At 46.1% G+C, this 26,240-nt stretch overlaps 2 protein-coding genes and 1 non-coding gene across 4 annotated transcripts in view; 2 read left to right on the plus strand and 1 right to left on the minus strand.

The window, feature by feature from the left end:
• The window catches only part of LOC135896505 (uncharacterized), a 52,172-nt gene extending 40,950 nt beyond the window's left edge, over window positions 1-11,222 (minus strand). Inside the window, exons 1-2 of the mRNA XM_065424931.1 lie at window positions 10,999-11,222; window positions 2,517-2,623 (exon numbers count right to left, since the gene is read on the minus strand). Coding sequence (XP_065281003.1) covers window positions 2,517-2,619 — 103 coding nt within the window. The 5' untranslated portion in view covers window positions 2,620-2,623; window positions 10,999-11,222. The remainder of the gene's footprint in view (window positions 1-2,516; window positions 2,624-10,998) is intronic.
• The window catches only part of LOC135896507 (ionotropic receptor 93a-like), a 203,558-nt gene that overhangs the window by 160,165 nt on the left and 17,153 nt on the right, over window positions 1-26,240 (plus strand). The window contains exon 1 of one of the 2 annotated variants that reach the window (XM_070540177.1): window positions 24,887-24,917. The exons of the other annotated variant lie outside the window; for it this stretch is intronic. Coding sequence (XP_070396278.1) covers window positions 24,912-24,917 — 6 coding nt within the window. The 5' untranslated portion in view covers window positions 24,887-24,911. Of the gene's footprint in view, window positions 1-24,886; window positions 24,918-26,240 lie in introns of those variants that run through there. 2 annotated transcript variants of the gene reach the window in all.
• TRNAA-AGC (transfer RNA alanine (anticodon AGC)) lies at window positions 18,231-18,303 on the plus strand. The gene has a single exon. It is a non-coding gene; the product is annotated as a tRNA-Ala (tRNA).

Here is a 26,240-nt window from a genome sequence, read left to right on the forward strand (position 1 = left end):
TCAGATAACATGCGCGCGGCACTTATCTATGCGGGGCGTTTCTCAAGCTCAGCATAGATAAGCACGAAGCTATTACAAAACGATTATTCAACGTTATCTAGCACACGATGCGTTGCGACTCCTCTTAGTGGTTCTTGATGGGAGAATACAGATAAACGAACCTTTCTGGGCAGTAAAGTGTTATCTCTCCCTCTCCTATCTGAATGCTTCACAGGCATCGTGATAGTTCATGCGCGCCGCAGTCTAACACAATAACAGATTTCGTTAGCCTTTCTTTGCACGGGCATTATGTTTCATTGTTCCGTTATCACAATATTAGGAGTACTGCGTGTGTCAAACGGATGTTGTGGGTTGAACTCCCGCACGCAGCGAGTTGTCTTACCCTTTTCTTTCCCTTTTCTGCTATTATAAATGCAACGACGAACAAAAACATTTGCTAAAATTATTACACACGTTATACAAACCAGACACTTTTTCGGCAAAGTCTTACGTTGGACTATTCGGTGCGTAGATGTCAAGGTGTATGGCGAAAAAAAGTAAAACCGCATTATTGTGTTGTTACTTTTTCTGACAGGCACCCTGAACGCTATTCCTCTATGCTTTACTTAGTTGAAGTGCTCGTCAAGATTCTGCGGCATTTAACGGACCAAAGCATCGACGCCTAATGCTACACCTATTCGTTGAGCGCACCGTCACCTAAGGAAGCATCTTTCGCAGCTGAGCTTTTCTTCCGTAAAATGAAGTCCGTTTGGGCATTCATGACACAACGAAAGTGTGCTATGAGTCTATCGGTAAACACTATAGGTAATTCACCATACACTTGATGTACTTGTTTAGAAAATGAAAGGCTCTTTGCATAAAACTGTGACTCAAATGACTTCTGACAGCAAGTTTGGGTGTCTCTAGCACGTGGTGCCGGTGACGATGCATCTCATCGTCGCTTCAGATGCAGGCTGACGAACCCGCGCTAACAAGCCGCAGATATGCTACGGGCCTTGGCGAAGCCTCTGTGTTTTCTGCGGCACTTTATTGCGACGCCGTCTAGCGTGCACTCGACGAATGACATCTGTTGCCACCGAGATTTGTGCTCACACACTTGCGTTCTTATCCGCGTTTCCTGTTGTTTTTTTCGCGATTAAAGATGCGACACACGAGATGGAGGTTTCTGACGGTGTGAAACGAGCGAGCGCGAACATTCAGTGTATAACCATAGAGTTTCTCACTACATTACCTAGAGGGAAATCTGGCGCTGCTGCGCTGTGGTATGCATGGGAATGCCGGTATATTGTGGATTCGGATTGGCATCGTTCTCGTAGAGACAGGACACCTTGAAGACGCGCTTGGCAAGTACCGTTCCGTCTGTCACAATGATTCATTTTCTACTAGAGCAGCACGTGAAAAGCTGTTTGAGCTTTATTATTACGCGAAAACATGTTTTGTTTAACTATGAGAACTTGTTACTGTGTGTACGACTACATGTTACATAAGAAGTATCAGCGGGCCGCTAAAGTTGGAAGACAGACGACAAGGTTCGCGCTCGCTTTGAAACAGTTGGTCGTCTGTTCTTGCTTTTCTTCGCTTGGTCATGCACTGTGGGTGAGTAAAGATGTAATATGCGTGAATGGAAACATTTTATGAAGACTTTACTTTGAGAACGCGTTATTTGCGTAGCCATATCTACGTTTTAGACGAAGCCTCTTACAACACGAGCCAACACGAGCCTCGCAGACACATATACCGTCATTCCCATGACGGCACGGTGCCCCCTTAAGAAACTCCCATAGACGGTGGCGCCAGATTATCCTCTAGGTGTTATAGTGAGAAACTCTATGTGTATAACTGTCTAACGCAGGTGGAATTTTTGGCGGTTACGCATCTCGGAGGCACATGTCAAAAACGGAGCCTTCAGACAAGGTATCGCCAGAAACGAGGTTGCAACTTTCAATTACGTACACGAGATAGACGTTTCTGACGGTGTGAAACGAGGCAGTGCGAACATTAACTATATAACTGCCTAACGCAGGTGAAATTTTGCGCGGTTACGGATCTCGGAGGCACATATGAAAGACGGAGCCTTCAGACAAGGTATCGCCAGAAACGAGGTTGCAACTTTCAATTACGTACACGAGATAGACGTTTCTGACGGTGTGAAACGAGGCAGTGCGAACATTAACTATATAACTGCCTAACGCAGGTGAAATTTTGCGCGGTTACGGATCTCGGAGGCACATATGAAAGACGGAGCCTTCAGACAAGGTATCGCCAGAAACGAGGTTGCAACTTTCAATTACGTACACGAGATAGACGTTTCTGACGGTGTGAAACGAGGCAGTGCGAACATTAACTATATAACTGCCTAACGCAGGTGAAATTTTGCGCGGTTACGGATCTCGGAGGCACATATGAAAGACGGAGCCTTCAGACAAGGTATCGCCAGAAACGAGGTTGCAACCTACAATTACGGCTCGCTGTCTCGGGGGAAGCAGTGTAGAGTAACCGACAAAGTGCGCACTCACGGGAAAGTCCTTTTGTCACGGGCAGTTGGCAGGCAGCGTGTGAGCCGTGAATCCAGACGAGGCCGAACAGCAAGGCCTGCGCGACGGGCACCAGGCTCTTCATGGCCCTGCGGAGAAAGCCGGAGAGTGGGAGAGAACCAGCACTATCAGACTTTGACCAGTATAGCACGGTATGCGTGGCAGCCTTAGCAATATCCTTACGAAACGTAAACACACAATTACTACAGGGGAGACGCAATACCGCTAACATAGAAACAGAAAGGACCGCTGTTGGTCGAAACTGCATCTCCTTATTTAAACTACGCACATGCACATGTAATTATCGGTATTTTTACTAATACATAAATAATGAAATTATGAATTATGAAAAAAATGTTTTGGAGCCTCCATAGCATGGCGTTCCTCATAGTAGGTGCATTGATTTCTGACCGTGGAGTGCAATCAATCAATCAATCAATCAATCAATCAATCAATCAATCAATCAATCAATCAATCAATCAATCAATCAATCAATCTATCAATCAAATTCCTTTAAGAACGACATGACATTACGTTAGTAGGACTTTCGCAGAAACCTCAAGATTATACCAATTTCGCATAATCTATAAGGTGTCCGAACCAGATTGTCTAGCATATGCGGTGTACAGTAGTGCAATATCTGCTTTCTTTGTAAAGAGTTTAAATTTCTAAACTCTGTGCCTCAATTTTTTTTAAATACTTGCCGGTTTTCGACAACGTTTGCGAAACCTACGAGGCTCTGCATCTAAAGTCTGCTTTCTGCAATCAGTAAGAACTCTATAAAATTTATGTATCTCCCTTAAGTGCAGCAAATTCATTTCAAAATTGGTTCAATGATTGCCAAATAAGAACACTGAGGTGTTTTCACGTTTGTATGATTGCGGGAAAGAAACCCGAGCTAAAGCGCTTCCCCTTAAGCGTCGTTATTTTCGTCGTTGCTTCAAATATTGAAACTGCATCTCGGCGGTGTTAAGAATGGCGAGCTACAAGGCAAAATTGCCACCCAATTACGACAAGGGGGCAAGACGCGCATTCCGCACTCTCCGTCGCTACAGCTAGGAGGCGTTCGAAGAAGCGGCCTTTGCGCTGTTAAGAATGGCGAGCTGCAAAGCAAGATTGCCACCCGATTACGACAAGGGGGGCAAGACGCGCATTCCGCACCCTCTCCGTCACTGCAGCTAGGAGGCGTTCGAAGAAGCGGCCTTTGTGCTGAAAACCGCCTCCTTCCTCCAGCCCCATCGACATTGTGACGGGACGAGTTCGGTGTGTGAACAATGGTTTCGGAGTTCCCCAACGTGGACCTGATATGACACGCATGGACAAGTTGCCGTGGGGAAGTCGTATTTTGGTGCTTCTCATGCTCGTCCAGACGCAAGACAACGAGCTACCCTCGATGGGCGCCGATACTTCCCGGAACGGCACCCCTCCAACGCCGGCGTCAGGCATCAGAACGCGGTTGCCTTTGTGTACGTAAACTGATCTGTGGAGCAGCGGCGAGTTGGTGATGAGTAAACGAAGAGTCGCCGCCTCGTATGGCCGGCGGACCGAGTGTATAAAAACTGTTGTGGTGCGAATGCTGGGGACACTTCTCTTGAGCAGTCATGTTAGACTGAGTCACTTCTCTCATGCAGTCATGTTGGACTGATACTCTTTTTCTCAAGCAGTCATGTTAGACTGATTTAATTTCTGTAAATAAACCCTTTTTCCTCGTTCTCGATGAGAAACAGTTCTTCACTTCATCAACGATCTCAGCGTAAATAAGTTGGACGACGGCATGGGCCAGCTACCTTCGAATTCATGCCGTACTCCAATCTTGGCAAAGGACCACGAGCGATGGGATTGAGCCTCCAATCCTGACAGCGGGCACAATTCTACACACAGCGCGGATTCAAGAACATAGGGCAACTCGCGACTCACTTACGAACGTGGTGCCGCTGATCTCACGAGATTTGTGTCTCAGGCAAATCTCGCTGTAGGGGTGGAACGCTAAGCGACTACGTCCAGCATGTTACCCGCGATTCGAGCAACACGCGTGCGATGGCCTGTGGAGTGGTTATTGTTGTTCTTAGGCAACCACCGATAAGCTGAAAGACGCATTCCTGTCTTGATCCTTTTGTTTCCCTGTGTTTTTTCTTCTCTATGCGTATATTACTTCAACAATATCTTATCGCACTCACACATCTCCTGATGTCCCAAGTCATGCTCGCGCTGATCAAGCGGGAACTCCCGGCATGCCACTCACCAATTCTGTTTTTCTTGTCTTTTTCTTTTAGAAATATAAATGCCGTTTCCTGCGAGCCCTGCTCGATATCTTACACGACGTTTGGGCGAACTCGAAGTCAGTTTAGAAATATTATTGTCTTCGATATTAAATTATTTTCGTCATAATTATGAGCGAGATTCAGTCCACTCCATGACTAGAAGTCTGAAGCGATGCGGTGCGCCGAGAATTGCGGTTTCAATAAATAGATAAATTAATTATTAAATAAACAGGTGTTCTTTATTTCATGCGTAGAAAGAAATACATTAAGTTAACAGAAGGACACAAAGCACAAAGCTGTTTGGCGACCTCCTCACATATATAAACAACGAGTGTGGAAAACAACTCCATTACTTTTAGAAAATGCAGGGAGTCAGACACTTAGACAAACGATAAATAGGCCAGAAGAATCCTTACAACAAAAAGCCTTTGCTTCAAAGTATAAGGCATATATCGATAAGAAATGACAGCTATATTTCTTGTTGAAAATGACTTTTGAGGAACAGTGCTTAATGTGTGGCAGGAGGTGATTCTATACTGACAATGCAGTAAAGTGAGCGGTGTGAATTCTATAGTCCGATGGCATTACAGGTAGCGAAAGAATTCCTACCAGGCGAAAGTAGGGTGGGTTAGTATTTACGGCCCATCTTTACCTCCATTTGACTTTGCTCATTTTTTTTAGTGGGGTGCCAGTGTTGGGGTGAGGAGATAAAACGGGAGAGATTGTGGTTACACATTACTTTCACGCTTAATCTGGGGGGCAAAGGGGTGGGTTATTCTGCAAGTGTCCACCTGCATTAAAAAAGCGTTCGCGCTTGCCACTTCCTCTGATTTTGCTTCAATAATTCAGCAAGATTGCATTTTAAGGTCCGGATCGTTCAACGTAACATTTGACACTGTTATTTTCCTGGTTTGTAAAAAAAAGTGCCTCGTTGCCTTAGATTGCAGCCCTCGTTGTGAGCATGTCAAAAACATGGTGGCTATGACGTCACCTCATCACTTCCTCTTTTTGCAGCACGACAAAGCATGGCCTCCGATATCGATGTCCATTAATCGCTGGGCGATGCGATGTGGACAGAGAGGGTGCGGAGATGTAGGGAAAATCATCTTTAATTTTTAAAATTATTTTTTTTTCTGTTGCCAGCCCTAAGGTTATCCACTCGCCCTCGCCGCCTAATACCTGATTCTCTATTCGAACATCCCTATGTCCTTTCACAAAAATATTAGCTTTTTTTTCGTCTTGCATTTATTAAACACCGGCCTTGCTTCAACCTTGTAGCGTGCTTTGTTTTGCCTGTATCTCTGCTATCGCGCTGATTCTGTTGTTGCACCTGTCGCTACTGTCAGTGCGACCTTAAGCTCAGAGCAAACACTGACTTCCCTAGGCAAATGCACGTGAAACGTGGAAACGTGCTCATTAGCGTTTCAAAGAAATCGGTTGCGTTTAAGAGAAACATTTCGGTTCAAACAAATGTTGGAAGCAACGTCTTAATTTGTGGCTTCAAGGTTTTTTTTTTGTGCTGAACTTGGCAAAGATAGGTAAGTTTCAGGAAAACTCAAAAGACAATATTTACAAATAAGCAACTCCGCATCAAAAAACAGATGCGACAGTTAACTATGTATGTTACATTGTCTAACTCATATGAATAAGAGTCATTACTTTACGTGTAACCGTTCGAGTGTTTAAGGTTTTGCCAAAAGATCTATCCACAGATTATTTAGTATAATTATGTGTTGCGAGTAGTTAAGCAAAATTATCCGCTTCGCAGGCACAATAGGACCACTTTACGAAGCAGTGGTACCATTTTTTCTCTCACTTAGGTGTTATAAACACGATGTATCTTTCTCAGTAATATCTGGTAGGTTTCGCAACGTAATTGATGGGTTAAATGAAGAAAAAAGGAGAGTGCTCTCAAGTGTCGACGAATTTTCAAGAGTCATCCACCGGGGCTGTGCCCAAACAGGAAACATCAGCACTCCGTGTGTGAGATTGAAGGAAGGAAGGAAAAAGTGGAGGAGGAAAGGTAGGGAGGCTAACCAGTTTAGCTTAACCTGTTTGCTACCCTACACATGGGAGAGGGATGGGGGAGATTAAAGATGGGGAAGGGGGTGAGGGAGAGAGAGCACATAGCACAGCACACACACATCATCCGTTGGAGTCCATCAATCTGGCATGTTACGTGACATCACTCTCACAGCCGCTTGTCCAATCCCGCCTCTTTCAAAAACCGAAGTAGTCCCTTTGTCGCCTTCACCTGCGATGTCTTCTGTCGGCGGCATGTGAAAATCGTGATTGAGATGTGCTCATTCTTGGCCGACCCCCCAGAGTGAATATGCCAGCAAGACACAAGGCGTATGAAGCCTTAAATATGACGTAGTAGTTGTGCGGAAACCCGCAAGGTGGAGAGAAGTAATTAATAAGAGGAAAATCAGACACCCGCCCGTTCGTAGCGATTGCTGCAAAGGAAACCCATACGGGTTCCTCGAAAAAGAAAGCCTCGCAGTTGAAAGAAAAATTAATCCTGGTCCGGGACTCGAACCCGGGACCACCGCCTTTCCGGGGCAGCCGCTCTATCATCTCAGTTAACCAGGCGGCTAGCAGATGGCAGGGCGAAGTCGAATTTGTCAACGATGCCAAGCAAAGGCAAGAGCTTGACGTAATAGTTCTACAGAAACGCGTAGGGTGAAGAGAAGTAATTAGCGATTGTAGCAATTGCTACGAACGGGTGAATGTCTAATTTTCCCTTTATTAACCAGCTTTAACTATTTTCAATGGATAGCGCCGCATTGGCAACATACACCTCCGCATCAAATACGGTCGCTTGACGGATAACCAATGTGACGAAGTTGCAGCCAGGATACACTATATATAGTGCGAGTTTGCTGCGAAGTTTCAACTGGGGTGGTGCGCTTATAACAATGTACACTGAACCCGCCATGGTTGCTCAGTGGCTATGGTGTTGGGCTGCTGAGCACGAGGTCGCGGGATCGAATCCCGGCCACGGCGGCCGCATTTCGATGGGGGCGAAATGCGAAAACACCCGTGTGCTTAGGTTTAGGTGCACGTTAAAGAACCCCAGGTGGTCGAAATTTTCGGAGTCCTCCACTACGGCGTGCCTCATAATCAGAAAGTGGTTTTGGCATGTAAAACCCCAAATATTATTATTATTACAATGTACACTGTGTCGTGATATCATTCGACATCTTGGTTGGTAGCGAGATTGCCACTTCGTGTACATGATGATGCGCCCGTAAGCGCCTGTGATTCACACGTGGCACGGGGATACGCAGCAGGGCACCGAAGAAAGCCATCGCTGACGCTTATCGATCATCTACGATGGTTTCCGCGACAATTTCATCGATACCAGGCTTGTACGTGTTACGAAAACAATATGATAACCGATTACGCAACTTAATTCAAAAATTTATTTCATTGCAGTGACCAATTATTACCAGACGAAAGCACTGTAACAATAACTAAAACACATGCATAATCGTTGACTGTTTAGGACGCAGGCTTCATTTGTTTTTTTTTCCCCTGTTTCTTAGTTATTAGTTTATTTTAGTTTTCGATGTCCTCCTCATGCCATTTTAATCGCTCCTATTTCAAGTAGCAAGTCTTAGTAATAGTAGCAGTGCTGACGTATTCAACATCCATCTAAACTCTTTCCGTTACCAGTTGCTTTCGAGTGTTTTGTAGAACCTCTGAATTTAGGTCTTGCCAGTTAGGCGTTTGTAGAATTGGGGTTTTAAATGTTTCGCTCTTTTCATATATATATAGGTGGGCGACTGTCGATTACTGCAAGGTCAGCATTATTGTCATCAGGCCGGTCTTATTGTGCTTAGTTCACCTTCACAACGCGGGTGAGCAGTGGGTATATAAGGCCGAGATGATTGACTTGACATCGGAGCGGATCGCAACTTAAAGAGTTTCCTACGAAAGTTATTAAAAGGAACACCGGATGGCGCTGTTTTCTCCTGGACCCGCAAGTTTAGCGGTTTAGTCAATACCAGACTGATGAGTAGTCTGTGGGTTTGCCTAAACTTTGTCCTCTTGGCTTCAAGTGGTGTTGTGACTTTGCCGATTGACTATCTTCGACGTAATCTTGAGTTATAAATCCAACTCGCAAAGTTTGCACCCGTCGGTAGAGCCTAATTGCCTCACTGTGTTTAGAAAAATTACGATTTTTCTCAGGGATGTCTCAGGGATGTCTGAAGCCACAAACATGGAGATTACAAATACAAGTGACGACCATCAATTCAATGGTAACACAACTATCACTGCGTTAGAGCATATACCTCTAGTAATGTTTGGTAGAAACTCTGTTGACCCTAAATACTTGTCTGAAATGTGTTTCACAGCCAGTGTCCTATCTTCCCCCTACAACCTTCCCACCCTTCTCCCCAGTTTTCTCAAACGAGTGTGATCTTAAAGTTGGCCCAATGTTAATGACGAAAGAACTGAATAGAAGCCCCATTATTTCATGTTGTATTTCATGTTATTTCAGAACTGATGTTGCATTTATTTGAAGAAATTAAATTTAGTATTATGCTCGCAAACCAGTTCATTTCAAGCAGCATTTTTGATTATTTCGATTCAAACCCGACCGCCCCTTGCACTGCAAACACGAGCATTATTAAGCCGAAGTGGGCACAGTATCAAAATGTAGTCGTAAAATACAATTTTAAAGCGACGGCTACATTGCAAACCATCTCGAAGTTTCCCGACTATGGCTGATAGCTGGGTGGATGCTACTGGTGCTGTCTTATCGAATAGGTGGCACATAGAGCAACACTACCATCCTCAGTGCCCGTATAAGCGTCCAGGCTCCGGCCTTGTTTTATACTGATTTACTCAGCGATAGAACTAATGATGCCTAAATATTATCGTTGCAAGGAATATTACGTCATCAAGAGGACAATTCCTTTAGTCAAGCAAACCTGTCGAACTTTGCTACACCTATACTTTCCTAATCATTAGGCCGCAGTCTTACGTATGCGTCTATTCTGCCGACGCCAATTACCTCATCGCGATGCGGAAACGAATAAATGCAGGGCAACATAAAAGAGAACGGGTGCGCGAGGGCGCATGCGCAGGCGCCAGTTTACATTGCTTCAAGGACATTGGAACGAAATGGGCAAATTGATAACATTTCATTGACCGCTTTACGAAAGCTTCGCTTCAAAAATATTTCAATATGACCGTTGTATCTGCATAAGTTTATTGTCGAACTCGAACGTCCGGGCTGGTGAGTTCGCGTCGCAGATAGAAGCAGCTTTGACTGAATACGTGCTTTCCGAAGTGTGTCTTGCTTCCGTCCTGGTATTCAGTTAGATTATGCTGTTGGCGGCAGGCGGATCTATAGCCCTGGGAGAAAGGTCGGCTATTCCTCCGCCAGAGTGCCTCCTTTCAGAAAAAAAAAAGTTTGAGAAACGGAAAAGTTGTACGCATCTCCATCAGTTTGTCATCATGCAGAAGCGCCGCGCGAGGAAATCGGACACTCGGGAGGCAGCTTTTCCGACTCCTCCTGCAGTGATGTGGGGCTTAGCCCTGCGAAGTGGGGCAGACTCATCTCAGAGCGTTGTGTCGGGGTGTGTGGGCGGGCCGGTGTGACATTTGTGCCAGGGATGGGCTCACAGGCTGCAGATTTGGGGTCTTTTCTTAGTGCTCCCATGCAATGCACCTTTCAACTTTTTAAAAACTATTCCAGGCTTTCTTGAAGGTGAACTGTTTCGAAGGCTGTTTTGAAGTTTCCTGCCGGGGCTGAAGCGTCAGTTCTTTTCACATTCCTGTAATTTGTGGCCGTTGTAGTTGTCTGTTAGTTACGATACTTACCGACCACACGAACATACTTCTAAATCGCAACCCTTAACTCCTTCTCTTTGATGGCCCGCTCGCGCTATATTTTATAATTTTTTTTCTTCGTCGAGACAGCCCTATTCCGAGGGAAACGTTTCCATAGGCACTTTTATAAGTGTATCCACACTGTAGGCTTTGGGTACGATTCGATTCGTCCTAATCGATTATCAATGGTTCGCATCAACTCTGTAATATGGTAACGAAAAACAACAACAACCAAAACAATAATGAGAAAGCATTGATGAGCACTTCAGTCTCGACATACACCGAGAGCGTGAAAAGTGGCGGCTAGAACACGCTCGAAAGGAAAAAGAAAGTTAAGGAAACATTTTGTTCAAGCTCACCTCTGTTTTCAGATCCGTGTGTTCCTGAGGGGGTTCAGCCTTCTGGCTCCGGCGGGTAGTGGGTGGAGTGAGTGCTATAGTCTCCCGATCGTCGGATGCACTGCGAGCAAATTTCGGACACGCGCGAATCCCGCGCCACAACGGCAGGGTGGGCGGTTGATACAGAGCGCGCAAGACGCCCCCCGAAGAGCCCGGCAGCGTGCGTATACACTGGGATGCTGCGGGCTCGTGCGGCCTTATCTTTTCGGCGAGGTTCGCCGATAAGAATCTCGTAGCGGGCCAGGCGCGGTAGCACCTGAAAGACCCCTCGATGGGGGAGTTGTCGCGTTATCGACGCTGCGATGTACGCCCGCGCCGATGGACACTCGGCCGTGTAGGCGGTGGGTCCAGCGATTGTACTCGAAAGACAAAAGGTTTCTCGTGCCATGCGTGTTCGTAGGCTGCAGCTGATCGGAGGGTAGGATTGCTAGCGTGTTTCCGTCGGATTAATGCAGGGAAGCTTGCTTTAACCTATGTGCCCCTCCCCCCGCCTTCTCCTCCCCCCATACCCCAGGTAGTACGGCTGGGTTTCAAAAGATGAAGCGCCAACAGAGAAGGCACACCAAGAAAGAACAACGACAGGACAAGGCGACAGGAAGCGTCTTGTCCTGTCTTTGTTCTTTCTTGGTGTGCCGTCTCTGTTGGTGCTTCATCTTTTGAAAGCTGTGAACCAACTAGCCCCACAACGTGTTCTGCTGCCACGGCTGGGATCGGTTTGTCGGCAGATATATTTGTCAACATGTAGATAGTGTTACGGAAGGACGAAAGAAGACAGAGAGGAAGAAGAAGATCGCGAGACGCTGGCTGCTGCGTGTTGTTACAAGTCAGCCTTTTTTAACCCAACTGACTCTCCTTGTATATACATTGTAAATACAGGCTTATACTCCCAACATCCCCGTAACAATATATTTGTCAATATATGGGCACTGCACTAGCTAACGGGTTTACATTAGCCCTGCATGTGCTGACTGACAATGTAAATGCCGCTGAGCGCGCTTGTACTTTTAGTAATAAAAAAAATATCGTACCTAAAACCTGACGGAAGTTCACCAGAAGTACAAGCTTGACGCAGCCGCTGGCCTGAACGCAATTGAGTCCCATTGTCCCGATGTTCACTGCAGCGATATTCGATATTCCTTGTTCGAACGCTGTTAACTACGTAGGCCCTGCGCATATAATGTCGGCCCACAGGTGTCTCTAAAGCACGCGTACCTCGTAATGGAAAAGACGCATTATATTCAACGGATTCTTCGATGTAGACTATTTCTCTTCTTGTGTCAATGTTGTCACAGATGTGTCACAGTTGTCCCCACCCCCCCAAAAAATATTTAAAAAAAACAATGCGAGATCAGTTCTTGTGAACTATGATGCATTTATTTATATATTTTCTTGTATTTGCTCATTAATGTGAAGCTTTCCTTCGTGTTTTGCAAAATGCTTATGTTCCCTTGTGCAATCATTGTGCGGACATACGTGTAAAAGCAGTCATTTGTATGAAAATTGTTTAATAACTGCTGCTGCTGCTGTGTAAAGGGGCAGCCACCTCGTCAAGCTACTAATCTCAGTAGCTTTTTGTAGCTACTCCTTCCTTCTGTATTTGTTCAAGGAGATTAAAATTCAATTCAATTCTATCTAGCCATTTGGTGCGTGCATATTCCGTGCCAATCCTCCAGCATGGGTATGTGCTACTGTGACGCAAGAGGTATAGAAACATTTGATGCAGCTAGACAAATATCGTACTTCCCTTTGCGTGCGCCCGTAATCCCCATGCTTGTCTCGACAAGCGGCGTACGTTAAATTATGGGGTTTTACGTGCCAAAACCACTTTATGATTATGAGGCACGCCGTAGTGGGGGACTCCGAAAAATTTGGACCATCTGGGGGTTCTTTAACGTGCACCTACATCTAAGTACGCGGGTGTGTTTTCGCACTTCGCCCCCATCGAAATGGGGCCGACGTGGCCGGTATTCGATCCCGTGGCTTCGTGCTTAGTAACCCAACACCGTAGCCACTATAAGGAACCACGGCGGGTAAGCGTCACACGTCGCCTTCGTGTTCTTCGTGGAACCGCTGTGAAGAAGTATCCACTCTGCGCATGCGTCTAATTTGGCGTTTGCATTTCGGCGTAGCTAGAGTGCATACACATAAACAGTGACCTTTGCGGTCTATAAATATGAACATTGTGTGAAATTACACATTGCATGTGATGAAAATGAACAAAGTTGTACGCGTCACCGTTAGCTGTGTGGCATTTAAATAACTGCATGCTTGTCTGAAGCTCCGACTCCCATAGACGCCAACATGTGGGCTGCACCTGCATAACTTTGTTCGATGTGGACGGTTCTCTCGTGAGTCATCCAGATTGGGTGTTTAACAGAGAAGATTGTTGCGTAGTATATATGAACTTATGAACTTAAATGTTTCGGGTGACAGTACAAGAAGCAGCCGGGAGTTTCTTCAGTAATACGACGAAACTTAGGGACCGAGAATGAATGAATGAATGAATGAATGAATGAATGAATGAATGAATGAATGAATGAATGAATGAATGAATGAATGAATGAATGCGCTTGTCTTATGCGTGTGTCAAGCCTATCTTTCAGCCGCTTATGCGGTGAAGCCCGCTTTTGACTGTTCTTCGCGAGCACGTATCATGTAATCTGTGCACTTTCATCATCTGTGCGCACGTTCATGTGTACGACCGCATCGCGGCCTCACGTACGGGTTCCGAACTCGGTATCCTGTGTGATGCAACTTGTCCTCGCCTTTTGCATTTTTATTGGTTGCAGTGTTTGTGTGTCCAGGAGTGCATGCGCGGGCTTTGTTCTCCTCGGCTAACTCCGCTATAGATATTTCGTATACCTGTGACGCCTTTTCTTATCTTACCAATACGTTTCTAGTTAACAATACCATTTCGTGAAAAGGCGCATCCATTGCCTTTATAAGTATTCATTCATTCATTCATTCATTCATTCATTCATTCATTCATTCATTCATTCATTCATTCATTCATTCATTCATTCATTCATTCATTTGTGTACAACACAGCAATACAATACACAGCGGTGGTCGGACTCGTAGCCTTATCGGCTAGTCCGGGTCTACTAAAGAATAAGTATAAACACGAAAGACGTTGTACCACTATATCAATTCCATACAAATTTTAAGCAGACTATAATCTGCGGAAATACGAATTACACATTCTTCAAGTTCACACATGAAGCTAAGAAAAATATGCGAAGGGCAAACACACAACAATGTACACACAATTATACAAAACAACTCGAATATATGTTTAAAAAAAAAACAAAGCGTTTCGAACGACTTAAGCACTCGTTTCTTTATAACGATAAAGCAATTTTTTTCCTGAAGTTTCAATATTTTTTTGGTATTACATTCCAGACATTGGTTTATTTCCAGTCGAATTAAAACAAACGAATCAACAACAAGATTTCCCGAACGAAACTATGATGGAGTGTCGTTGAAGCGGCAAGCGATGCACGTAGCACTGCCAGCCCCGTCGATAAAGCACGACTGGGCGTTTATCCGAAGCGGTAGAAATCGTCACGCTGAAGTGGCCTTGCATTGCGAGATTGCGGGCGCTGTTTCTAAAGTCGAAACAAAAGGTTCAGTTCCAGCGCAAGCCAATCTTGTAAGGCTTGCTGAAATCCATCGTTGCACCCTTATGCGACGAGCAAGTGACCTCAGTTGCAATGTGCTCTCTCGTCTCAAGGGAGAGAGAGAGAGAGAGCGAGAGAGAGAATGAACTTTAATGAAAAGGATGGCTCAGAGGTCTATGCACGGGTGCGGGTGACTGGTGGGGATCATAAAACAAATGAAGGAATACAAAAAGCAAAAGAAAAACAAAAGAAACAAATAAGCATGATATATAGAGTGTATGAGCGTGACTGAATGAGGACGTCAAAAAAAAAAAAAGGACAGATACACAGAGACAGCGCTTCCTTTAAACTATCGGTTTTTATCGATAAATATATACCGTACGAGTGGAAACAAACGTGAGAGCAAAGATCATTCAGTGGTGCATTTCGACGAACCGTACAAGTGTGCAAGGCAAGGCGAACGCATAAACTGCAATGGTTACAAAGATAAACCGAGATAAACTCACGGATCATGGATTCTAACCAACTAGCCCGCCAACGTGTTTTAAGCGAAAACAAACAAAACACTACACTTTCATAACCTGCCGGCCAAGCCGGCCTCACGCACGAACTCCTATAAAGAGTTAATAGTTCGCCGGGCGTCGAACTGAGGGGGTGGCGTGGTCCACGCCTCCAGTGAAGTCAAGCCGCATCCTTTGTGTTTGTCTCGAGAAAGAGATGGACACACTTGGCTCAGTGGTCACCACAGTACGCAGCCAGCTTCGTCGGTCATGTCGCTCCGTGATCGAAAGGCAGCGAAATGTGAGGGTACATTTTCTCATACGATGTGTACACTCTTTGTCAAATGTGTACGTTGCCTGTGACTGCCATGCGAACTGCAGGCTATTTCACGAAATTCCTTTGGTACGCCGAAAGCTCTAACTCCCGCGGGAACAAAAAAAAAATCAATTTTTGTGCTCGCCTGCCAGAGATCTGGAGGGGTATTCTGTATGAGTCCACCTAGTGGACTGTCCATTTCGGCTGCTGCTGATTGGATGCAGCTGTACGAGAGAGGAGGAGACGAGCGGCCTTAGCCAATCAGCAGTGGCCAAAATGGACAGTCCACTAGGTGGACTCTTACAGAATACCTCCGCTGGAGTGTGAGGATAGCGTCTCAAAAACCACCTTACAACGCGGAAAGACGTCTATAGGGTGAAGGCGCTGAGTAGCCCCTAAAATTTTGACAAAGGCTGTACGTCGTATTGTTTTGTGTCACGTGCATAAATTGCCTTACCATAAACCCAGGGTCCCACTGGCGCGACACCGTGTTGTGACGCGGCAGTTACTGCGATCATCATGACGAGGGCCACGCGTCTGTGCTGCTACGTGGCGGGTTCTTATAGGCTATCATTCCGGTGACTACATATTCCGTTTGATCGGAACTTACGGATCTCATCAGCTGTGATCCACTCGTGTACCATAGCTTTGCCTTGACTTGAATGATCATTACATTACAAACCTTACTAGGTAAGAATCCTCAAGTGCGAACAGTTAGGTCATCCTTGGACAGCGTGCACGCGTGAGCATGTCCTGGATAGACCAGGAACGAGGCCCGCGATGAAACCGCATGACCATGCCCCGGATGTAGGCCAGGAACAACATGGCACTCGGTTCACCTGGTTCACCCGCTTCACAACGTCGCGCGGATACCTGCAGGAGGGATGCACGGCACGGTCTACAAACGCGCGAGCATGTCTTAGAAAGGACAAGAACACGCGGCACACATGGTGGAGCCGCACGAACACGTCCCCGAGAGACCAGGAACAAGTAGCGCGATAAAAAAACCCGACGATACACAGGGGTGGTGTTGCAACCGCCCCACGTCGATCTTCCGAGCATTGTTCTTCCACCGAGGCGCGTCGTTTCCACCTCCTTCTCGTTCTCCTCCTTCTTCTCATCCTCCTCCTCCTCCTTCTCGTCCTCCTCCTCTGTCAACGGCGTACGTACTAAACGTGGGTGCTCAGTATGCATCGCTATCACGCCCACCAAAGCCAAGGGGAAGAAATATCAGCGGTACGTGGCCAGTACAAAGAAAATAAAAACGTAGAGAGAACGTGGAGAAGGACGGTCGTTTACACCGGCTGCCGTTGGGCGTATACTTGCCCCGCTTTCTTGCGATATCAGCGATGCCCCGCAAAACCGCGTGGGGCGGTGAGCGTGAATGCCTTGCGCCTTCTGCGGCCAGTCTATAGTGATTGTGATATCGCGTTTATCTTGCGCTGTCTTCTACGTTCACTGAGTGCGTGTGTGCGGCGCGAATGGCGAAATTCATACGTACGCCGTCAAATGTTGTACACCCTTAAAAAGTGAAAAATGAGGCGTCCGCGAATGCGTCCTCGGCTTCGTCCCCTTCTCTGCCTGGATGAGAAGCTAAAAAAAAAAATTATGGGGTTTTACGTGCCAAAACCACTTTCTGATTATGAGGCACGCCGCAGTGGGGGACTCCGGAAATTTCGACCACCTGGGGTTCTTTAACGTGCACCTAAATCTAAGTGCACGGGTGTTTTCGCAATTTCGGCTCCATCGAAATGCGGCCGCCGTGGCCGGGATTCGATCCCGCGACCTTGTGCTCAGCAGCCCAACACCATAGCCACTGAGCAACCACGGCGGGTGATTAGAAGCTGCCAAAAAAACTGCAGAGGCGTAAATTGGTCTATAACTTAAACCCTTCCGTTCGAAAGGGTGCCAGGATGTGAGTTATAAACAGACACACACCCTTATTCACTTTTAAGGGTGTAAAAAAATTAAGTGTCTGAGACGCCACCCAGAATCTTAAATGGATATGGAACTCCGAGGTCTCACGTGCCGAAATCACGATCAGATTATGTGAGGCTTATATAGTGGCTTACCCTGGAATAATTTTGGCCACCTGGTGTCTATCCACCCGTCGTGGTTGCTCAGTGGCTATGGTGTTGGGCTGCTGAGCGCGAGGTCGCGGGATCGAATCCCGGCCACGCCGGCCGCATTTCGATGGGGGCGAAATGCGAAAAACACCAGTGTGCTTAGATTTATAGGTGCACGTTAAAGAACCCCAGGTGGTGGAAATTTCCGGAGTCCCCCACTACGGCGTGCCTCATAATCAGAAAGTGGTTTTGGCACGTAAAACCCCATAACTTAACTTAACTGGGTGTCTAGCGCGCTATGTGGCTGCATTTCTCAACGTCATTTGCGCTGCTTCTCCTGCTGTGGCCTGACAGCGGGGCGACAACGTTCTGCTCTGTCTCAATGACAGAGCAGAATGGTACGGTACGGTACGGTACGGTACGGTACGTTACCGTACCGTACTGTACTGTGCCGTCAGTTACCTACTTACGGTAAAGCGACGCGAGTCAGCTTTCGCGCAGTCTCCTCTTCCAAGGCTGCTCGACCAAAGGAGCCGGATTTCCCCGAGGTTGCGCAACAGGGCGCCGCTGCACATTGCGTCGTTTTTTCACGTTCTGAAACGAGGTCGTTCATGAGAGCGCGTAGCTTTCTCTCACCCAGTTCGATCTCATTTACCGCTTAAAACGATATCCGAGTGATTCTTTCTCGTCCGGGGGTGTAGCTCAGATGGTAGAGCGCTCGCTTAGCATGCGAGAGGTACTGGGATCGATACCCAGCACCTCCAGTCTGGCATTTTTTTTTTTTTGCACCAACGAAACTGCACGTTTTCTTTAATATTGTTTTTACATAGTAATGACTGGAATGCTTTCACGACAAATATTGACCAGATGTGGACTACTACTGTATTTCTGCCGGAATGAATATATCAGGTTGAAAGTCCAGCATCTTTTTTGCCGTTCGAATGAAACTGTTCAAAGTAAATGAGGACAAGGACATGTATCGCGGACCATCCGCTGACTGCCAGCACCCTTCGTGCAGAACGCGAAGGGTGCTGGGATCAATATTCAGCACCTCCACTGTTTTTTTCCTTCACCGACAGGAGTAGCATGCAGTTTTTTTTTTAAATGTGTGCCTGTATGATTGTTTATGTAACCAGTACAGTGTTGTAAAATACGCCTACATCTCGAATAGGATGGGCGCGTTGGGATCGAAATTATGTACGCGAAATTCTTTAGCGGGCTTTGAACGAAGTGGCGCTTAGCGCATTCCTTAAAAGGTTAATCTCCAAAGTAACACTTTACGTTTGAAGTATGTTGCACCCAGCCAATAAAAGGGCACTTGTCAGCTAATTAAAATTAAATTATCGGGTTTTACTGGCAAATCTTCGATATGACTATGAGGCAAGCAGTACGGGATGGGACTCAAAATTGATTTCGGCTACCTGGGGTTCCTTTAACGCGCATCCAACGCAAGGTACACGAACCTTGTTTCTTTTTTTTTTTCATTTCAACCCGATCAAAATTCGGCCGCCCTGCCGGGATTCAATCCCGTGCCTTCGGGCTTAGCAGCGCGATGCCAAAGCTACCATACGCCACTAGCGCGAGTATAGCTAATACACGTGGCAACTGTCACCACCGGGATAAAAAAAAAGGAAAAAAAAGAAGCCCGAACATTCGGCATGCCTTTTTTACGTCCTTGACTTTTCATCGAGATCGCTTATCAGATGTGTGAAGTGCTCGTGTAAACTGCACGACTTTTCCAGTTAGAATACATCGATGCGTGTAGGAGGGAGGGAAAGAGATAAGGAGAAGGCAGGGAGGTTAACCAGAATAACGTCCGGTTTGCTACCCTACACCAGGGGAATGTGTAATTGTCGCATCAGCAAATGCAGGTGTGAGAATAGTTTCCTTTTTTTTTAAAAAGATATGAACGAGCGTAATGTTATCCGAAAAGGGGTGGATATAGGGCCGGTTTTAATTTGTGCTCATTCGTATCTTTCAAACAAGCACCGACTCGCCTAACGAGGTTCATTAGTAAGAATACTTTTTGTATTATTCGAAAGTTTGCCCTGCTGCATAAAACGTTCAGTGCGTGCCAGTTACGTATATACATGTATGGTCGGCTGTGTCCGATGAAGTCTAGCAAGTACATATGGAGCGGACCATGGGTCCATAGGTGCTAGCCACGTGGGCACCTTGGGTGTAGCTCCACTTCGGACAGGTGTTAGACGCGCCTCGGTGGATGCAGTGTGGGACTATTGCGCAAGTGGTGCGGTAGCTTAATTATCTTAATTAGCATCTATTATAGCTTTATGTAATAGATGCATACAATCCAAATAGCGCGGGTTTCCCACCTTTGCCCGCTTGTGTCATAATCACTGACATTTGACTACATGCTTCGTTGATGACATTACTATGGCGTTAGGCTGCTGGGAACGAGGTCGCGGGATCGAATCCCGGCCACGGCGACCGCATTTCGATGGGGGCGAAATGCGAAAACACCCGTGTACTTAGATTTAGGTGCACGTTAAAGAACCCCAGGTGGTCAAAAATTTCCGGAGTCCCCCACTACGGCGTGCCTCATAATCAGAAAGTGGTTTTGGCACGTAAAACCCCATATATTATTATTATTATTATTATTCGTTGATGACATTACAAGTGACTAACCCCTGAGGAGACTACACTTCTGCATAGTTCTACTTTTCTTTTTCTTGCAGAATATATAAGCGCCTGCAGTAAGCGAGTGAATGAGTGAGTGAGTAAATAAATAAGTAAATAAATAAATAAATAAATAAATAAATAAATAGTCGTTACGTCAAATTTAACCCCACAGCGATGTACAGCAACAGGAATAATACCGTCTCGTCAACGTAACAACATTCTTTTGCAAGCATTCTTAGAAGTCGTGTCGGCTTTGCGATATTAATCAGCGGAACGGTCTCCCCGCTGACAAGCTGAAATACATGCGTGTACCCGCTTATGTGGGTTCGAAATGATTTATTGCCACAACTCTTCGCAAATGACATTGTCGCATACTTCATTACGTTCATCGATGCACAATGCTACGGAAGGTCGGGTGCATGTGTGTAAACACGAAGAACAGATGAACGTCAGATTCGGCGTTATACGTCCGTGTGCGCTCGATGAAAAATGTCTCGCAGCTCCAAGTGTGCTTACGGATGTATTTCAACCATGCCGACAAGTAGATGTATGCGTGTTCAGGAGTATTGAGTCATACGCGTCCCTACGTACACAGTTGTGAACGTAGAAAAACAGTGTACGTAGAAATGTCCCGTGAAAAACAGTAGGCCGAACAAGGTATTAAGAACAAAGAAGGTATTAATAAAAAAAAGGTATTAACAACAACAAAGAAAGCTAGCTTACACTCTTAAGTGTAGCAACACACTTGGTCACACGACGCGGCGTACGTGCCAAGCTGTTGTATTGGGATACGAGCGAACCTCCAGTTCCTCCAAATCAGTGACGTCAGCCGCATACTTAAACGCACACTCTCCTCATATCAAGTTTATTTCCAAATACAGCAAAAATGGAATTCGGGGGCTCACTCTACCCATTTTAGTTAAATGTGACAAGCGCTTCACAGGATAGATATTGACTTGAAGCGATGAACAGGGGGAACAAGAGTTGATGATGATGATGATGATGATGATGATGATGATGATGATGATGATGATGATGATTTATTGGCAGCTCTTTGAAACATGGCGGTGAGAAATCGCCGCCTAGCCTACTTGAGCTATTAAGATATTGTATACATGCCTATCAGTGTGGCATCCTGCCTACATCTCTGACTATCGCAGCCATATTACACTACTGAAAAAACAGGTAAAAAGCTTTCCTGGATAAAAAGAGCGCGATATTTTGCCTTTACTGCTCCTTTTTATTACTTCAGGCCGGTTATACCTTTAGTACCACTTTTCATGCGTTCCCTTGGAGTGGATCACACCCGCAACTTTTTGTTACGGACTCCTTATTGTGTGCTTTTGATGTGTGCCAGATTAATTTGCCTAATAATGTTCGACGCATATCGACCACTTGCTGTTAACTCCTTAACTCTTTTAATTTGCAAAGGATGTCTCACAGATATGCACTGCTCGTTCAATGACACATTTATAGTTTGTATACCATTGCTTTCTGCGCACATCCTTGCGTTAAACCCCATATATGGGACGTTTGGTATATGATAATAAATAAATAAATAAATAAATAAATAAATAAATGAATAAATTGTCGATAGTCACATTAACATACGCTAAAGAGGATGAAGGCGAAAGCCGGCGCGCTCCCGAAACATTAATTAAATTACGTGACATTTTCATTCGAATGCTTTGTTACTTCCTATTACTTGTTTTCGCCCACCAAAGGTCGTGCGTTCGAGTGCCCTAATAGACTCTGTCTTAACTAAGTGTGCCTTTATTAACTTCGCGTTAATTAATACCAAAGCTAGTGGGTTCGACTTTACACCTTCACGATGTCAACTGAAATCCAACTTGGAGACCACGGCCGGTTCGCCCATATCTCTAGTGGGTTGGACTCCCAGCAAAGTTCCTGGGTTCCAGTGCCTTGATTAACTTTATCTTAACAAGCTGTACATTAATTAGTATTGCCTTAATTAACGCCACAGGTCGTGCTGACGCTTCTTCGCCTTGGGTTCACGCTTCCTTATACAGAAATAGATGGCCTAATTCGCCCTAATTAGCACCACTAGTCGTTGGTTTGGCTCTCACCAATAGACGTAGGTACGACCATCAGTGGTGGTATCATCAATTTTGGTGCCAAATAATTCTGGTCCCACCAAAGGTGGAGTGTTCGCCTCCCACCAAAATGTCGAGGGTTCGAGTACCTTACTCATCTTTGCCTTAATTAACTCCACAGGTCATGGCTTCGACTCCCACCATTGGTCGTGGGTCATAATTAATTTCTCTTTAATTAACACCACAGGTAGTGGGTTCGATTCCCAATTAAATTCGAGGGTTCGGTCAGCTCCCTATGAACTTTGATTGCATGAATTCTGGTGCCATAACGCCAGACGTCGGATTTTTCGTCCCGTCACAGGCTAAGGCTTTCGCCTGAATAAATAAATAAAAAACTTGGAGCACGCTTAAGCTTCGTCTTTAAGAGTGGAACGCGATAGCATTTGAAGACCCCTGACTGCTTCTCACGCTTCACGGCAACTGCAGCTCGTGTAACGGTAATGTTTACGAGAAAACGCTGGCGGCGAACGCTATGCACGAAGGCGAACTTTCTGGTGAAAATGCGGCCTTCTGCGTGGGCCGTGATACGGCGTTGACGAGCGCCATCTGGAGGTGTTGCGAGGCCCCAGGCGCGCCGCTTTATGGCCTCTGAGATTTGCGCGTGCCGGCGCGCGCAGATCTCGGAGGCCATGGCCGCTGTGTTAGGAACGCTGAAAGAGGGGTCTGTGTTTGGCTTTCCGCGTAACAGAATTATGTTTTCCAGTATAATCAAATTACAATCGGACGCTATAATGTCTGTAAGTTGTGTGCAAGTCATACTTTACGATTTTTCTACGTATTCTACCTTGAGAAATTTAATTTTTTTTAGTAACTTCCTTGCGCTACATGGAGGGCCTGCGTGGTAAATTGGGTATGCATGGTTCGAAATGAATTTGCCGGAATGATGGTCGACGCAGGACGCGGGACGCAGACGCCGGACGCGGGACGCAGACGCCGGATTTTCTACGACACGGGGCCCTTAACGCTGTGGGGTTAGTAAATTAATGCCAGTGTGTGTTGTTCATGTAACCTGCGGCGGGTTTGACATTGTAGCAGTCGAATGTAACCCTAGAGAAGCTTCAATTTTATGTATACAACACATCCTAATATGTATATGTATCGTTAATTCTCGTCGATTCTGCAGTCTCTCGCTACTGGTAACGCTGATGGATGCATCGTTTCCCGTTGATCCTTGAGGCGGCTTCGGACAACGGTTCCGCTTCATAAACCGTGCACACTACTCACCAGCCTTTCAGTTTTGCGGTAGCCAAGCACCAGGTCACAGGTCTGCTCGTCAGTGCTTCACCACAAGGCACCAGCTTTGCATGCAAAGCAAAGCAGCTGTCACATTAGGTGTGGCTGAACGCTATAGTGCAAGCAAGGCGCCTGCGACACCCCTTATTGAAATCTCATGGAGTAAGAGAGCGTTATGCCCTAGACACATGTTGACCTCGTGAAGCGGAGATCTATTAATTCGTAGCTAGCGGTAATCAAATCTCGTAGTACTAGGCGCAGCGCCGCTAGAACGCAACCTGTCACCCGAAATTCCTTAACGGGCATTATCGTAAATGTGCGAAGCTTGTTGCTCGTCGGTGAGGCTATTGCGTAATGCCGTCTGTTGCGCGCTGGTTTAGCAAGCGGCTTTGGCGCAGCGCTCGCTCTTCTGCGCAGCGCCGCGCCTATCACGTGGCACCGCTTGCGCATGCGCAGCGCTGCCACCAGCTGCCTTCGAGACGACGCTCCGGCGCGACCTCGACGGCAAGAGGGCACAGGCGCCCCTAGGTGACCCCGCGACCCCTAATTGCCACTAAGTGTACTTTGGCACACTATAGGGAGAATTATAACTAGCCCTAGCGACGATATCTGACTCCTAGGTGGCACCCATACTCCCCACCCGAAATAAAGCCCGTTTTCTACTCTAAGGAGAGTTTTAATTCGTTCTGGAAAATTTACGAGAGCACTTTGCAACGTGAAAGTTGCCTGATGCATTTCTCATGTCGAATATTTTTATACACTAGGCACTCTCTAGCAACTCTAGGTATGGCCAAAGTGGTTCTTTGTAGGCTGACCGAAAAAAAAAAAAGAAACCTCCGGATCCCGGAGGTTTCTTTCGGAGCCATATATAATGCTTCGCATTAAACCGTCGAACCTTAGTTAGGGCGAGGACATGACGTTGTTTTCCTTCGGGGCCCGCAGCGCGAAGCCTTTACGTCAACATCGATCGGCGTGAGCAAGCAAACCACGCTCCATCCGGGCTCTGAGCCTGCTCCTTTTCCGTATGCGCAAACTTTGCCGAAGTCAAATGTCTCTCGACTGGAATAGCGGCCGGTTTCATCGGGTTTCTCATAGGCCGCTTCGCAGTGACGCCAATCGGCCAGCAACGAATGAGCGCGCGAGGACTCACACTGAAACCTCCAATAGGAAGAAGGCTTGACGGTATACGGCAGACAGGTTACGCAATTCCGTAACAGAAGAGACGTTGAGTGGGCAACGACTACGCTATAGTAACGGGAGACAGCGGACACTGAATGGCGCAATATTTCCTGCTCCCAGCGCATTGATAACGTTCCGCCCTAAATCGTTTCCATACCTCGCCAACAATGTCGAACAGCGATGACCCAGTGCTGCGAATCACGGGAATGCACGTAAGCGATTGTGATTAGTTGTATACCTTATGCATTTATCCTTCTACACGATTGCTGCCCACAGTTCATTCGCAACATAGTACATAAGAACGGTTCTCTGTCTTTGCATTTTGCCCGCGTGTGCAACCGTGCACCGTTACTGCACGTGACTTCGATGCGGGATTCATCCTTTGCATCGTCATCATGCATGCGAGAGAACAAATCTTTTTTTTTTTAAATGCAGACCGTTTAGGATCGTGCATGCTTGCATCGTACTCGTCTGCAGGCTTGTCTGCACAAAATGCTTCTTGTGTGAAATTAAGCCGACGGGATCGCTACTGTGCCCCGCGTGTAATGCACGTGAGGACATGGCGCACTTAATCTTCTATTTCGACAATTTAACACTTAAGATGACCACCCTACTATCCTCCCTTATATGTGACTCCTGGATCGCACCCTAAGTTGGAATATATGCACTTGGACTGTGGACTATGGACTAGTGCAGCCTGTGCGGTCCGCACTAGGCAGGCAATTTTACCTCTTCTGCGTGACACTGGTCTCAACGAGATAACTTTATTTATTTATGTTGCATTTGGTGTCGTTTGTGCGTGTTTGTGTCAATTGTATGTGGGACGTCCTGTCTGCATCATTTCATTTGTCGTCGCATTCACATAGATTAACCTGTTAAAGGCATGCCGCTAAAGGACATCTCGGGTTATCAATAATATATATATATATATATATATATATATATATATATATATATATATATATATATATCTTGTATATTGCATTAAAGTGCCATTTTTCTTTGAGTTTAATACAGATGCTGTCACAAGCGGGTAAAATATCCAGGCGGTAGCGACGTGGATTAGATACCAAGCATGTTTCGTTCATTTTTGTCTGCAAGGGTATATGATATAGCCTGCTGTTCCTAAAGGCAGGGGCGTGAAAGGAGTATTTGCTGTATTTTTCATTGTGAAAGAAAATCTTGACTGCACTTATCAATGTAGTTTTTTTCTTTTGTTCCTGTGCCTTGCTGATGGTCAGCAAGCATGCTTACGTGCCGTGGTGGGGTACCGACTTTGGCGTTATTTTTTTGGTTAGGCTGAGCGGGTGTGCACCAGCTGGCGCCAGCTGTGCGCATACATAGTAAGCTAGCGAGGGTTATATAAGCATGATCGCGGGCACATTCATATAACTTTTGCACACATATATATCCGCAAAAACATCCGCTGGGATAGCGACCGACCTAACCGCCCTCAGTCAGGCAGCTAGGTACCCACGCAGCCACACCAAACCAGGTGAACTAGGCAAATAAATGTTCGCTTTAAGATGTCGCAG

This window comes from Dermacentor albipictus, chromosome 6, assembly GCF_038994185.2.
Source record: "Dermacentor albipictus isolate Rhodes 1998 colony chromosome 6, USDA_Dalb.pri_finalv2, whole genome shotgun sequence".
In the NCBI taxonomy this organism is placed as follows: Eukaryota; Metazoa; Arthropoda; class Arachnida; order Ixodida; family Ixodidae; genus Dermacentor; species Dermacentor albipictus.